Here is a 14,538-nt window from a genome sequence, read left to right as displayed (position 1 = left end):
AATAACCCTTCTATAAGTAATCTAAAAAATACCTACACAGACACTCCCCCATAATACCTCCTCATTACTATTTTGGAAAACGATTTGATCAGGTATCATCATGCTAGACTTAGGATGCCCACCGTTATAATCGAAACTTAGTTGAAAGTCTTTATTATTCCTGTAGACAGTCACATGAAACTACTGAACATTTCCTTCAGCTTTGTCCTAAATATACGGCTATAAGGAACCAGTGTTTTATAAAATCAACCGAAAACTACAAAGAAAATATCTTCAGATGCATCCAACTATTTATTTATAAAACTAAACGTTTCACATTTTAACAATGCTGTTACACGGTCCCAATCTGTCACATAGATTGTATTATCTTATATGTTTTAAGTATTATATTGTGTTTATTCCTATATCATTACATTGATTGTATGAATTTTTATACTTTTGGCGTTAAACTAATCTGTGACATGTAACGTCTATATTATGTGAACATTTGATGCGTTGTATTTGATTTAATTGAATTTAAATTACCAACTGTTGCATCACTTAGTATCGTTGAAACTCTCCATGCCACCCACCCCACCCCACCCCACCCCACCTCTGTCTCCCTCTCATTCTCTCTTTAATTATCTTTCCCTATCTTTTTCTATCATATAGTCATACATTACCATTATACATGATTGTTAAGCTTTATTTTGTGTTGTCGCCAACCTGACAAATCTTTTAAGGAGACCGATTTATATAAGTATTAATACTATTTTTCTTGTCCTCAATTTGTACTTCAAGTTGACACAGAAATTAAAAATAATAAAATATAAATAAATGAATATAAATCCCATCTTTTAGAAAACTCCACCTGCGAATACTGTAACCAATGTAGAAAATCCTCTCATTTTCTATTACACTATAAAATCAATAATCAAACCAGTAGCATAATGCTTCAATCAATTCCGGCTTTCTCCACCTCCATAACCACACAAAAACAAACCAAAGGCTGGCTACTGTTTATCGTCGATATCTTCTCTCTGTACTCCTGAATGAGACAATGACTACTGACATCCTGAATCTGTTGATGGAATTATTGATTCAGATTGATGACAAAGATGTTTAAGACAGACAATATGAAACAGAGACTGAGGTCTCATCAGAGAGTGTAACCGACCAAAACCCAGGGCTCCAAAGTCAAGGTCAGTTGGTTCAAAGGTCAAGGTCTTTGTCTAATGTCAAGACCACTCTCCTTAACATTTGGACCTACAGATCAGGTCAGCAGGTCCAAATATCAAGATTAGTTGGTTCAAAGGTCAAGGTCAAATTTTGATCCATTTTATTGATGAATATTTTGTTATAACATAATAAAACTTGGAATACTTTTTCAAATTATTTCTCCTGAACCATTTGGTATATATTCAGTCCAGGCTTTCAGCAGGCTGCTTCCTGGGATAAAGTAAATCACATACTGCTATACTGTGTAATTAAACCAAACATGGTCAGAATTAAACAAGTCATCTGACCAAAACTTTGGGCACAAGGTCTGGGGTCAATAGGCCCAAAGGTCGAGGTCCTTTTTTTTCCCCATACCTAATGCTCAAACCTCTTTGGTCAATATTTTTATTCATACCTCTATGAAAAAAAAAAAAAAAGCCACATCCAATTGAACATGACACACGATGTAAACAAAGAGTTGTCACATAGATATGCTGCTATACGTTTGGGACTTATTTCATCACTGTCAAGGTCAAGGACAGATGTCAAAGTCAGTAGGTCCAAATGTCTAGGTCAGTATCTTTATCTTATTCAAATAGGAGACAAGACCACATCCTTGCACATCTGTGATTGTTTGTGTAAATGTGGTTGGTGACTTCATCCATACCCAGATTCATGTTAAGCACATTTGTGTTTTTTTTCCTTCATCCTTACACATTTTCAGCACAAATTTGTGTGCTTTATGCCCTTCATTTTGGAGGTGGCCTGTGATATTATGATATTTTCAATCAATAAGCTTTGTATATTTCCATCACAATTTTGTGTGCTTGATGCTTAAACATTTTATTTCGGCCGTGATATATGTAACCAATAAATGTTATGGATTTCCAACAATTTTGTGCCTTGTACCTCCAGATGAAGGTAAGATATCACTATTTCATCTATAAACATTCCTTGTTATCGCTATTTCTTGAGAAGCCCTTTACATGGCTGTAACTAACAGAGGCCAGCAAATAAACAAACAATAACAATGGAAATTTACACACTATCAACAACTCATTGTTTCATAATAATTTTGCCTTTATAATATGCCAAAAGCACTCAAATGATTTTTGTGAAGAAATTATTCGTCGCCGTCGCTGCTTAGTTATACAATAAGTAGCATGCTTTTAGCATCTCTTATGTTACAGCATCAAAAATAAACAAATGACAAAGAATTTTCAATGTAAACGATTATAATGAAATTTAATATAAGATTTTAATTCAACATGGATACAATTGTACTTTGTACTGAATGTTTTTATGCCTTAAAATGTAACAGTACATTGAGTAATAGTTAGTACCATCATAGTACTACTAGCTACGTACCAGATACAACATTTGACCTCTAAACTTCAACCTTGACCTTTCAATCAGAGTCATATATGGCACACAGCTGTCTAAATGTTGAATAATGACAACATAACATATATTATAAATAACTATTAATAGCACACACACATCTACATATATACTGGGTATATATTAACAAATAAGAATAAATTATCTTTGACATGGCTGATTTTTCAAAATCTTCATGATTTATGGCTTGACCATATATTAGTTTGTAACAATAACTCATGTATGGATATGTGTTTTAAAAACACGGACTACATTATCTTGGATTGACTGAAGAAGTTACCAATAAGATAAATTATTTTTAATAACATTTGGTATTTTGTACTTCTATCATCTCATAAGTTTATTTATTTATGTGATGTGTGAATAATGATATTGAAGTCTGACGACTGAGCACTATTATATTATTTAAGCACTAACACATACATGTACATGTATAACCGGTACCTCTGAATACAGGCCTGGCTGACCAGGTCCTTTGGGTCTGTTTTCTGTACGGTATCAATTGATCCATTAACTATATTACTGGGTATTAGTGGAACAAATATCAAAATACTACAAATATATGTAGTTTCACTCAAACAGAAAAAAAATGTTAATACAGACTTTTTTTTTTTTTTTTTCTTTTAAACATCCCATAACTCAAAACAATAAATCAAGCAAAAAAGTGGTGATACATATGAAAGTATACATTTTGTATTAGTAATATCTTATGTATAATTCCAATGCCCATTTAAACCTAGATGAACATTGAAAAATATGTACCGTAGATGGACAAAAATTAACAAGTTTATATGTAACAATGTCGCAAGTGATTTTGAGAGGTGATCTATGGCATGCCATGAAATTAAACACCCTCATTGATGAAGAGCAGTTTGTGTTAATAAAATCTTGTTTATTTCTATGTGTACATGCATGACTCACAATTACTTCACAAGGAACTGTTTCCAAATTTTCTTCCAAAGTTTCTAACGATTTTTACCATTTTTTTTCCCAACCAATAATCATAGTTAGACATTGCTGTTTAGATTTGTATTTCTATCAGAATTCAAAACTGATTAATCTCTAAAAAATGACAAATAGATATTGGAAAATGATACCGAGAAGTAAGAGGATGTTAAATTGCACTGTTTGAGTATTAATTTGATGATGAATCATATATAATTAAAGCAAGTACAAATTCAAACTGGCAGTATATTATATTTATTATCATACAGAAAACAACTGCCAACCACTCATGGATTTGAACAATGGAACCCACAAACTCTGGATGAACTTTCAACACACTATTCAATGGTTTAGACATTTTTAAGTTAAACTTCACCCAACCCTCAATAATCAAGGACTTTTGCACCTCTGGATTAAGTTATGACAAGGCGAGCGAAGGTTATTCCTGGAGTATCGATGAAAACTACCCATGTAGATATTTATATCTCTCTAGTACAAATACATCCTCAATCTAACTACAGTGTATTTATTTTAAATCTCTCTATCAATATTTAGGAGTATTTAATTCCATTAAATACAATTTTATTAATAATCTTTTCCATCATGGAAGATTATACATGACATTGTATAATTAAACAATTTAATCATTGTCTATGTCATAAGGTTGTTACATATACTGTTTTATTTAAGAGTGTTGATTCTTCATATGAACATACCAAGTGAAAACAACAAACATTTTACCATGAAAACACCACAGTATGAAAACATCATTTCACATACTGATTTTCCACACATTACAACAGTTAAATATTAATACACCTGAAAAAAAGTCCCTGTTTCATTTCTGTAAATTGTGTTTTCTTTGCCATCTATTCACATAAAATAATTATAATTTAACACAAATCAATGTATTTGATGTCTTTTTGTTTTAAATAATAGCAATACAAAACACTAAAAAATCGACAGGAATTTGCGGAGCGGAAGCACATGTACTGTAATCGATAGTGCATTGATGGGATCACCCGCTGTTCCATCAATTCAGCAACTTTTCATTTATAGCCATCGAAAGTTAGAAATTTAAAAACGACTCAGTTCTTTATGTTTGTTTTATTTTCAAATCACCCTAAGGTAATATATTAATTTAATTTTTTTTTTTTTTTTTTTCATTTTCATGGCAGCTATGAAAAGCAGTAACTATCTTCATATCTTCTGAGGTGTGCACCAGGGGGTATGTAGATAATTACTACTATTCACAGCCTCCATGTAAATGAAAAAAATCCATTCAATCCCTATATAAATATGGTATGTCAATAATACGAATTAAAGAAATAAAAATCTATAAAACTTTTAAATTTAGAGGCATTCATTGGAAATGATAAAAAAACAATAGCCCGAAATCCACGTGATGACACATCTAGTGTGTTAAAAAGAAAGTGAAGAAAGCTTGTTTCACCAGAAAGAACAAATGGTAAACAGAAAAAACAGACTGCCGAGAAACTTCTCCAAAAGTTTCCTAAGCATCTATATTCATGTTTTCCAAAAAGTCATCGATCATACGTAGTTTCTCTTGAGCTTCCATCATGTCGCTGAACGTCTGTATAAAGTTCGTGATGTTAAAACGAATATCGTCAATGATTTCCACGGTGTCCGTATCCTCACGACGCTCAAGATTGGCAGCATCCTGTCTCACCAATTCAGCGAAATCATCCATTTGTATGACCTGCAAACGAGTATACAAGACATTCATCTGCTTAAAAAAGATTCTAATTTGTTCTTTAGATATTTTTACCCTACAATACTGTAACCATTTAACAGTGATTGTATGAATTTTCAGTCATGAAATCTAAAACCTAAAATCTCCAAAGCTATTAAGGAGTTGAGCCCACAGAAATTTCAGTGAGTGGTATTGCTAGTAAGAGTACTTTTACTAAATACTAGTCGGTGTGAATCGATAGGTTCGTTTTGGTAAAATTGATTAATTAGTAGCTACCAGGATACCAAAACTCCAGGCTACTCCAGGACCATACACACTACTCCAGAAACATTACACATAAATTCATCAAAACTTTTATCTTTGTTGGTTTTCATTTCAAAATACACTGTACATGGTACATTGTTATCAATATCAATAAGTGCATTACAATATGATCAATTTAATAAACTGCTGAAAAAAGAATTGGGCAACCGGCCGTTTCTTGCCAACCTGGTTTAAGCAGCCACCTGTCTAAAGCAGCCAATATCTGTCGGTCCCTTGGGTGGCCGCTTAATACAGGTTAGGCAGTATAAACCAACATGACAATTCAGCAAATCAAGTTCCCCCTGAGAATGCGAATTGAATACCAAGATTGCACAGGTGATAAATAAATCCATATAATTTCTGGGCACTGAATAGCAAAGTCTGATGGTAAGTCTTACCTCGGATAAATTGTTGGCTATAAACTCCGAGCACTGATCTGCGAGTCTGCACAGGTTGAAGAGTCTGGCTAAGGCCAGTATCTGTAAGACTGTATCAATGTTAATGTATTTGCTGATGTTGTTAGCACACAGTCTCTTCAGGCCCGGCAGTAAGTACTGGTCAGCAATTCTCAGCATCTCAAACACTGTGTCCTTGGTCAACTGTAAAACGAAATGTACATGTAGCAGGGTGTCATTATCCTCTGTAGTCCAGGGGTAGAAACAGAGTTTTCATTTTCCCATACAACATATCTGAGGGATGCATAGTATAAATTGACCGCAACTCCCTAACTCCCTAATTTGACCTTTTTGTAACCCCTGTTGACCTACCTCACACCTGTAATGACCTTGACCTCTTTATAACCCTTGTTGACTTACCTCAAACCTGTAATGACCTTGACCTCTTTGTAATCCCTATAGACCTACCTCACACCTGTAATGACCTTGACCTCTTTATAACCCTTGTTGACTTACCTCAAACCTGTAATGACATTGACCTCTTTGTAACCTCTGTTGACCTACTACACACCTGCAATGACATTGACCTCTTTGTAACCCCTGTAGACCTAACTCACACCTGTAATGACCTTGACCTCTTTGTAACCCCTGTTGACCTACCTCACACCTGTAATGACATTGACCTCTTTGTAACCCCTGTTGACCTACTACACACCTGCAATGACCTTGACCTCTTTGTGATCCCGGTTGACCTACCACACACCTGTAATGACCTTGACCTCTTTGTAATCCCTGTTGACCTTCCACCCACTTGTAATGACCTTGACCTCTTTGTAATCCCGGTTGATTTACCACACACCTGTAATGGCCTTGACCTCTTTGTAACCCTGTTGACCTACCTCACACCTGTCCTGGTAGAGGTAATACATCAACTGTCTGAAGTTTTCTGCACTAATTTCGTTGATGGTAACCATGGGCAGGTTGTCCTCGGATACACATGACTCTCCAAAGTGGTCAATGAGCAAGGCCTTGAAAAAGTCACTCCTTCCACAGAAAAACACCTGGTAAAGAAGAATGGCCATTATATTCTTAATGCTTGTAGATCATTGCGTTACCTGGCTCCCACAGCTTAACTTCACATTCTTAAATTTCATCTAACATTTTTGTACAAGAGATACAAGAAGGATCTTGGCACCCACCATTAGATGATCTTTATTTGATCTTTGTATGATCTTTTCTCTACTTAACTGATCTGATAACAAATAGAACAAATATATGGAATCTGAGAGAGATCTTAGAGAGTCACTATTTTCTGTGAATTCTTAAATAGCAAAGCTAAACTTCAAATATCAGCCATTTTCCTTTCTGGATCTGACTCAAAATCAACTGGGCACAACTAAGGACCAAGAGAAACCTACATATGAAGCTTGAGACAAGGGGAACCTACATATGAAATCAAAAAGATATCTAAGAAGAACATCAACTTCAACTGTCAAATATTTTGCTTTCTGAATTAGACTTCAGTCCACACTAGAACATTGAAAGGTTAGCAATGGCCCATTGTGTGGCAAGGAAGCCAAAAAATACCTTTTACACCTTCAAATTTGCTCGGAAATAAAAATATCGGTTTAAAATGTTTTGTTAGGTTTTATTTGTTTTATTTGAATCCTAAATACCCTTCCCTACTAATAACAAGAAATAAAGACAGAGACCCAAAGAGCTCAAATAGAGACCAAGGAAACCTACATATGAAGTTTGTGAAAAACACCTGTTACTTCTCAAGATATATAGCAATAACAAACATCAATTGTCAAAATCCAAGATGGCTGCCTGATGGCCATTTTGTTTACTGATCAGACTTGAAATCAAATGGCCACAACAAAGGACCAAGGGAAACCTAATCCTATGAAGTTTTAGAAAACCTGTTGTACTTCTCAAGAAAGAGTGATAACAAGAATATGGACCATTGACCACAGTGTTTTCCCAGTGAACAACATTTACACGACACACCGTCAAACCTTGATGAACTTACACGACAAACCGTCAAACCTTGATGAACTTACACGACAAACCGTCAAACCTTGATGAACTTACACGACAAACCGTCAAACCTTGATGAACTTACACGACAAACCGTCAAACCTTGATGAACTTACACGACAAACCGTCAAACCTTGATGAACTTACACGACAAACCGTCAAACCTTGATGAACTTACACGACAAACCGTCAAACCTTGATGAACTTACACGACAAACCGTCAAACCTTGATGAACTTACACGACACACCGTCAAACCTTGATGAACTTACACGACACACCGTCAAACCTTGATGAACTTACACGACAAACCGTCAAACCTTGATGAACTTACACGACAAACCGTCAAACCTTGATGAACTTACACGACACACCGTCAAACCTTGATGAACTTACACGACACACCGTCAAACCTTGATGAACTTACACGACACACCGTCAAACCTTGATGAACTTACACGACAAACCGTCAAACCTTGATGAACTTACACGACAAACCGTCAAACCTTGATGAACTTACACGACAAACCGTCAAACCTTGATGAACTTATCCCCAAGTGCCAGTGACAAGTAGTGAGTGTGATAGAGCAGGCTAGAGGTACAGTGCAGAAGTAAGGACGGACACAATACAAATACCGTCCTAACAGGAGTTCATAATATAAACCAACATGACAATTCAGCAAATCAAGTTCCCCCTGAGAATGTGAATTGAATACCAAGAATGAGGAGAGGATGAATAAATCCCAGGGATTTTTAAGTGGTTTCATATCAGGATTCTGGTGTGAAAATGAAAAATTCATAGAGGCAATGTGACTAATTTGATCAATGATATCACCCATTCTAGGATGTTAATTCAACTGTGCTTAATTGAACTGATAATGATATACTGATGTAAATTTGCTATTTTACCAATTTAAACATATTATGTTGATACTTCTTCCAGAATTTGAAATATTTGATATCTGAATCTGGTAAATTGTATTTAAAGAAAACATCACACTTTAAATGTGCATACTGGTGTATCAGGATTATACTGTATGGAAACTGAATGTCGACAGTATTACAATACATACATTGGAGAAAGAATCTGTTTTTTTTTTTGTTTTTTTTGTGTGCATGGGCTCCATCACGGTAGTTATAAAGTCTGTCTTTAATGTAGGTCAGAGGTCACAATGTAGGTCAGATTTATCTACTTCTGGTACACAACCCACTGCCTCTTTTAGGTGAACATATAACCCAAGTATGCAGTTCCAGTGTTAATAAAAAGTGAAGGAAATAGAGCCTGGACAACATTTTTTATATAGGTCAATGGTCAAAATGTAGGTCAGAGTGACCTACTTCTGGTATGCGACACGCCACCTCATTTAGGTGAGCCCATGGGCCATGCCCAAGTATGAAGTGCCAGTGTTAAAAAGTGGAGGAGATAGAGCCAGATCAACATTTTTTTGATGCAGGTCAAAGGTCATAATTTTGGTCAGAGTGACCTACTTTTGGTTTGCAACACACCAACTCATTTAGGTGAACTAATGCCCCAAGTAGGAAGTGCCAATGTGGAAAAGAGTAAGAGATAGAGACCGGACAAGATAATGTGTGAAAGGATGGAAAGAGGGACAAACAAAGCTAAAGTCCCTAAAGTGGGGGACTGATTAAATGTTCTTTTGAAAAGATAATCCAATATATCTTTCGTCAAACAAACCAGCTGTATGATGCCCTTAGCATCACTGAGGAGTCCTAGAAGGACAACCCAGCTGTATGATGCCCTTAGCATCACTGAGGAGTCCTAGAAGGACAAACCAGCTGTATGATGCCCTTAGCTTCACTGAGGAGTCCTAGGACAAACCAGCTGTTTGATGCCCTTAGCATCACTGAGGAGTCCTAGGACAAACCAGCTGTTTGATGCCCTTAGCATCACTGAGGAGTCCTAGAAGGACAAAACAGCTGTATGATGCCGTTTTACATTCATGATATTTAATCATATGCTATAATATTTGTGACTAAAAAAAAATGTGCATTTGAACAATCCTTCAAAATCTAGAGGTTCCATCCCAGATGTTCTCTCCACAGTTGGAATAAATATGGCACATAAATTATAAAGAGGATATGAGCGAACTAAAACCTTCACACCAGACAGAAATACAATGGATGGATCAATTTGTCTGGCTTTTGTTTGGATGTAGTGTATTAGCAATCATCAAAACACATGAAAGAGCCTCTTTAACCCTCCATCTTAACCCAGCATCATCAGATCATGGGCTATTCTAAATCATACATCCACCATCCACAAACCATCCTTGTTATCAATATTTTTTTGAAAAGTACTAGAGGGATATTTCTCAAGCTTCTTAGGTCAGTTCCCCTTGGTCCTTTGTTGTGTCCAATCGATTTGGAGTCTGGAAAAAATTTGGAAAAAAATGGTGGCCAGGCAGCCATCTTGGATTTTGATGGTTTATGTTTGTTACTTCTATTTCTCAGATACTTCTTCTTAGATCTTTCTTAGATTTCATATGAAGGTTTTCATTGTAATAGATTATCAAGAGGAAAATAGGAAGAAGGGAAAAGCAGAGAAAAGATTTATCTTACATAATATACAGAATTAATAAAGATCATTCAATGGTGGGTGACATGATCCCTCTGTGATCTCTGATTTGTCTAGCTGAACCCACACTGGTTAAATGAGAGCCTTCAATTTTGAAATGGCATTGTCCGAGTTTGAAGAGCAGGTATGTACATGGAACTCTTGCTTTTTGAAGATACTTTTTATACTTTACCTTGTGACATAGAAACTTATGCTCCTCCACCATAAAGCAGATGTCTGGGTATATCGGTAAATATGTTTCGGTAAACGGCAGACTCCCTAACGCCTGGAAAACCTGCAGTAAACACAATTTCAGGTGAATTTAAATGAGTATAGACCGATATCTTATTATCATTTTTTATATATATCACAGTACGTGTATCTAATTTGATCATAACAGCAAACAGAAAATATCTCATTGTTACAAAGGAACAAGGTCAGTCAGCAACTTAAAACTGTATCAAGATCTCTGCAGAGTGTATTGGGACATTTATATATAATTAGGGGACCTACGTCACTACACAGTGTATTGGGACATTTATATATAATTAGGGGACCTACATCACTACACAGTGTATTGGGACATTTATATATAATTAGGGGACCTACATCACTACACAGTGTATTGGGACATTTATATATAATTAGGGGACCTACGTCACTACAGAGTTCGTCTGGCAGTGCTAGGTCTCCAAGCTTGCCCAGGTCTTCCTGTAGCTCGATACTATGTTGTATGCTTGGTTCGATGGTGAGCGTTGTTATAGTAACTCCAGGCTTGGACATCTCTGGAAACAGATAAATAATGATCAAGTCTTTACACTGCAAATCATCGTATCATAAAAAGAGTCATGTTAGCCAAGTGTTTATATTTTGAGGAGCAAGGAAAGTTACAAGGCCACAAAATCTAGTAGTTTGCGGTTTAAAGATCTTCCATTCCTAATATAACCTTTGACCCTAAATATGCTCTAAACATTTCTTCACTTCAAAGGTTTTTTTAGATATTTACAAGTGACCATATTTTCCATCTCTTTCTGAAACAATAAGTCAATGTCATTTATTCTTTAATATTGATTCACTTAAGAAATAATGAAAAAAAAAAATAGAAAACTTGATATTACAGTAAAACTTGTTTATGAAAAACTCCTTGAGATCAGAGGAAATATACAAAATTTGTTACAGAGTTTTAAAATATAGAAGTTGAACCAAAGTCAGGTTTTTTATTAACTTCGAAATAAGATGAAAATGTATGTAGGATTCTTAAATTAATAAAGTTGGGCTACATTTGGACATCTTAACTTTTCAAAACAAGTATTCTGTATCAAGCCAGTTCTTCTTAAGAAAGTTTAACTGTTTTACACTAAATACAAAGAGACCTACCAAAGGACCGGAATCTTTTGTAGCGTGCAGCAATCTTGTCCATTAGATCCTGCAAGCGACACTGTTTGGCTAACCTCATACAGTCTTCTATATTGTCAATGTGAGTATCCAGGCTCGCTATAAATAGTAACATTGAATATTTAAGACTTTTTGTCTTTGTGAGTATCCAGATTCACTATAAATAGCAATATAAACACAAATGTTTAATATTTAACACTTTTTGTCTTTGTTAGTATCCAGACTCGCTATAAATAGCAATATAAACTTTTAATATAAAAACTTTTATCATTATTTTATAATTATGATGTAGAAACAGAAATATTCGCTCCCTAATCCACCATGATTTCTACTTTACCACAAACATTTAATAATACTTTATTATGATAATGTGTGATAATCTTACCTGTATATAGATACTGAAGGATTGATTTGAAAGCATCTGGTACAACCTGCAAATTGACAGCAATATGTGTTTAAACGTGCTGATATACCGGTAAAAGTATACATACAATGAGAACTAATTATTTCATCATCTATACAAGTTGTTGTATGATTTTTATCATCTACATTAATTTTTGTATAATTTTCATCATCTAGACTAATTTTTGTATGATTTTCATCATCTACATTAATTTTTGTATGATTTTTTCCAGACAAGTCCAAACAACAATTTCTGAAATTATGATGGGTCCCAATACAAATAGGTGTATTGTGTACTCCAACAGCAAAAGTATGAATGTAGGGCTCAACTGTATATACATAGAACCATTACAGGTACCAGGATGGCTAACTAATACCCTCACTCCCACTCTGCATTAAACACTTGTCAAGTCAACAAAGTTAAAACCAAGCAAAATAGCAGAGCAAAATAGTAAACAAAAATGCACAACTTCAGTGTATATGTGTACTGAGTATACTGCATGTGTGCTGAGTACCAGTAACATGTGTGCTGAGTACCAGTTACATGTGTGTTGAGTACCACCCCTGCGAGATGATATTCATGAGTTCATGAATGTTCATGAATCATACATGAACTTTCAAGAATACTGTAAGTTTTTGATTCATGAAAAAATGTTCATGAATATTCATCAAATACCTCTCATGAACTCTTCATGAACTTTTATGAATAATTTTACAAATTCATTAAGATTCATGATAGTTTATCATATGTGATTATGAACTATTCATGAACTTTCATGCATAGATGATATTCATTAAAATTCATCAAAATGAATGAAATAGTAAAAACAGTTGATAATGAATTTTGAAGAACTTTAATGAATGAGAATTTAATGTGATTATGAACTATTCATGAATTTTCATGCATTGATGATATTCATTAAAATTCATCAAAATGCATAAAATAGTAATGAATTTTGAAGAATTTTAATGAATGAGAATTTGACTTTGAAATTGAACATTTTCTTGAATAAAAAAATACCTTACATTTGAAATTGAATAACAAACTTAATATCTAAAAAGTTTTAAATTTAATTCCATGTCTATATTACAATTTTGATGTTGGCTTAAAGAGTAAGGAAACAATAAGAAAACTTCAAATTTCCCGCCAAATTTTCCGCCAAATTTTTCCCGCCCAAAAACTTCTAGCAGGAGAGTTCCAATACATGGCAGCCATGAGGCTTTTCTCACAGAGATGAATTACATATTTTTTACAAATGAAGGCAAGTATTAATCTTTCATACCTGCTTCATGATCAATACAACACTACCAGGAAATGAAATATTCAACTCTGGAAATATGTCAACCTGTTTATAGGTAAGAATTAACTTAAAACCAATCACCATGCATGTGACCTAAATTTACATAGTGCACATAATATTCAAATAGCTTTGGCATTTCTTAAATTGCATTGCCCATTTAACTAAATTGTTCAAACACACATCATATGTGCAATGAGAATTAATGCAATAATGAAAATAAATCACTCTTATCTGAAGAATATTAAAAGGATTTTCCATCCAAATGATTGTGTAAATATACTCATTTCAAGCAGTTATGAATTTTGAAACAAGTGATGGATTCATTTGAATGCAATTTTTAATGGAAGGACTACAAGGATATTGTCAAACATGCAGAGTGATACAGTTCATGACAAACTTTGATGAAATTAAGTGGTAAAATGCATGCAAATTCATTTTCTAAATAAGTTCATAACTCATGAATTAATCATGAATTATCATGAATAGAATAGTTCATGAATATTCATGAAATATGATGATTTTATGAATGAAAATCTTGATTTCAGGATTAATGAATGTTCATGAAATATTTCATTCATGAACATTCATCATAGTTTTAAGTTCATGAAAATTCATGAACTAATCATGAATTGTCATGAATGAAAAAGTTCATGAGTATTCATCATAGTTTTAAGTTCATGAATATTCATGAACTGATCATGAATTGTCATGAATGAAAAAGTTCATGAACATTCATGAACTATGATGATTTCATGAATGAAAAAGTTCATGAACATTCATGAACTATGATGATTTCATGAATGAAAAACTTTCTTACATAATTCATGAATATTCATGAACATAATTTGAAAAAAAATGTTCATGAAGTTTT

The 14,538-nt window shown here is 34.2% G+C and overlaps 1 protein-coding gene across 1 annotated transcript in view; it reads right to left on the bottom strand.

Annotated features, from left to right (window-relative positions):
• Positions 1-2,414: 2,414 nt before the first annotated feature.
• LOC117330978 (ankyrin repeat and BTB/POZ domain-containing protein 1-like) overlaps positions 2,415-14,538 on the bottom strand; it is a 32,611-nt gene continuing 20,487 nt past the window's right edge. The window contains exons 6-12 of the mRNA XM_033889574.1: positions 12,350-12,395; positions 11,947-12,063; positions 11,227-11,354; positions 10,763-10,864; positions 6,855-7,016; positions 5,959-6,159; positions 2,415-5,263 (exon numbers count right to left, since the gene is read on the bottom strand). Of these exons, the coding sequence (XP_033745465.1) occupies positions 5,057-5,263; positions 5,959-6,159; positions 6,855-7,016; positions 10,763-10,864; positions 11,227-11,354; positions 11,947-12,063; positions 12,350-12,395 (963 nt within the window). The 3' untranslated portion in view covers positions 2,415-5,056. The remainder of the gene's footprint in view (positions 5,264-5,958; positions 6,160-6,854; positions 7,017-10,762; positions 10,865-11,226; positions 11,355-11,946; positions 12,064-12,349; positions 12,396-14,538) is intronic.

Source organism: Pecten maximus, chromosome 7, assembly GCF_902652985.1.
Source record: "Pecten maximus chromosome 7, xPecMax1.1, whole genome shotgun sequence".
NCBI classification, from domain to species: Eukaryota; Metazoa; Mollusca; class Bivalvia; order Pectinida; family Pectinidae; genus Pecten; species Pecten maximus.
The sequence above is the reverse complement of the archived record's forward strand: the minus strand, read 5'-3'. Positions and strand labels throughout refer to the sequence as shown.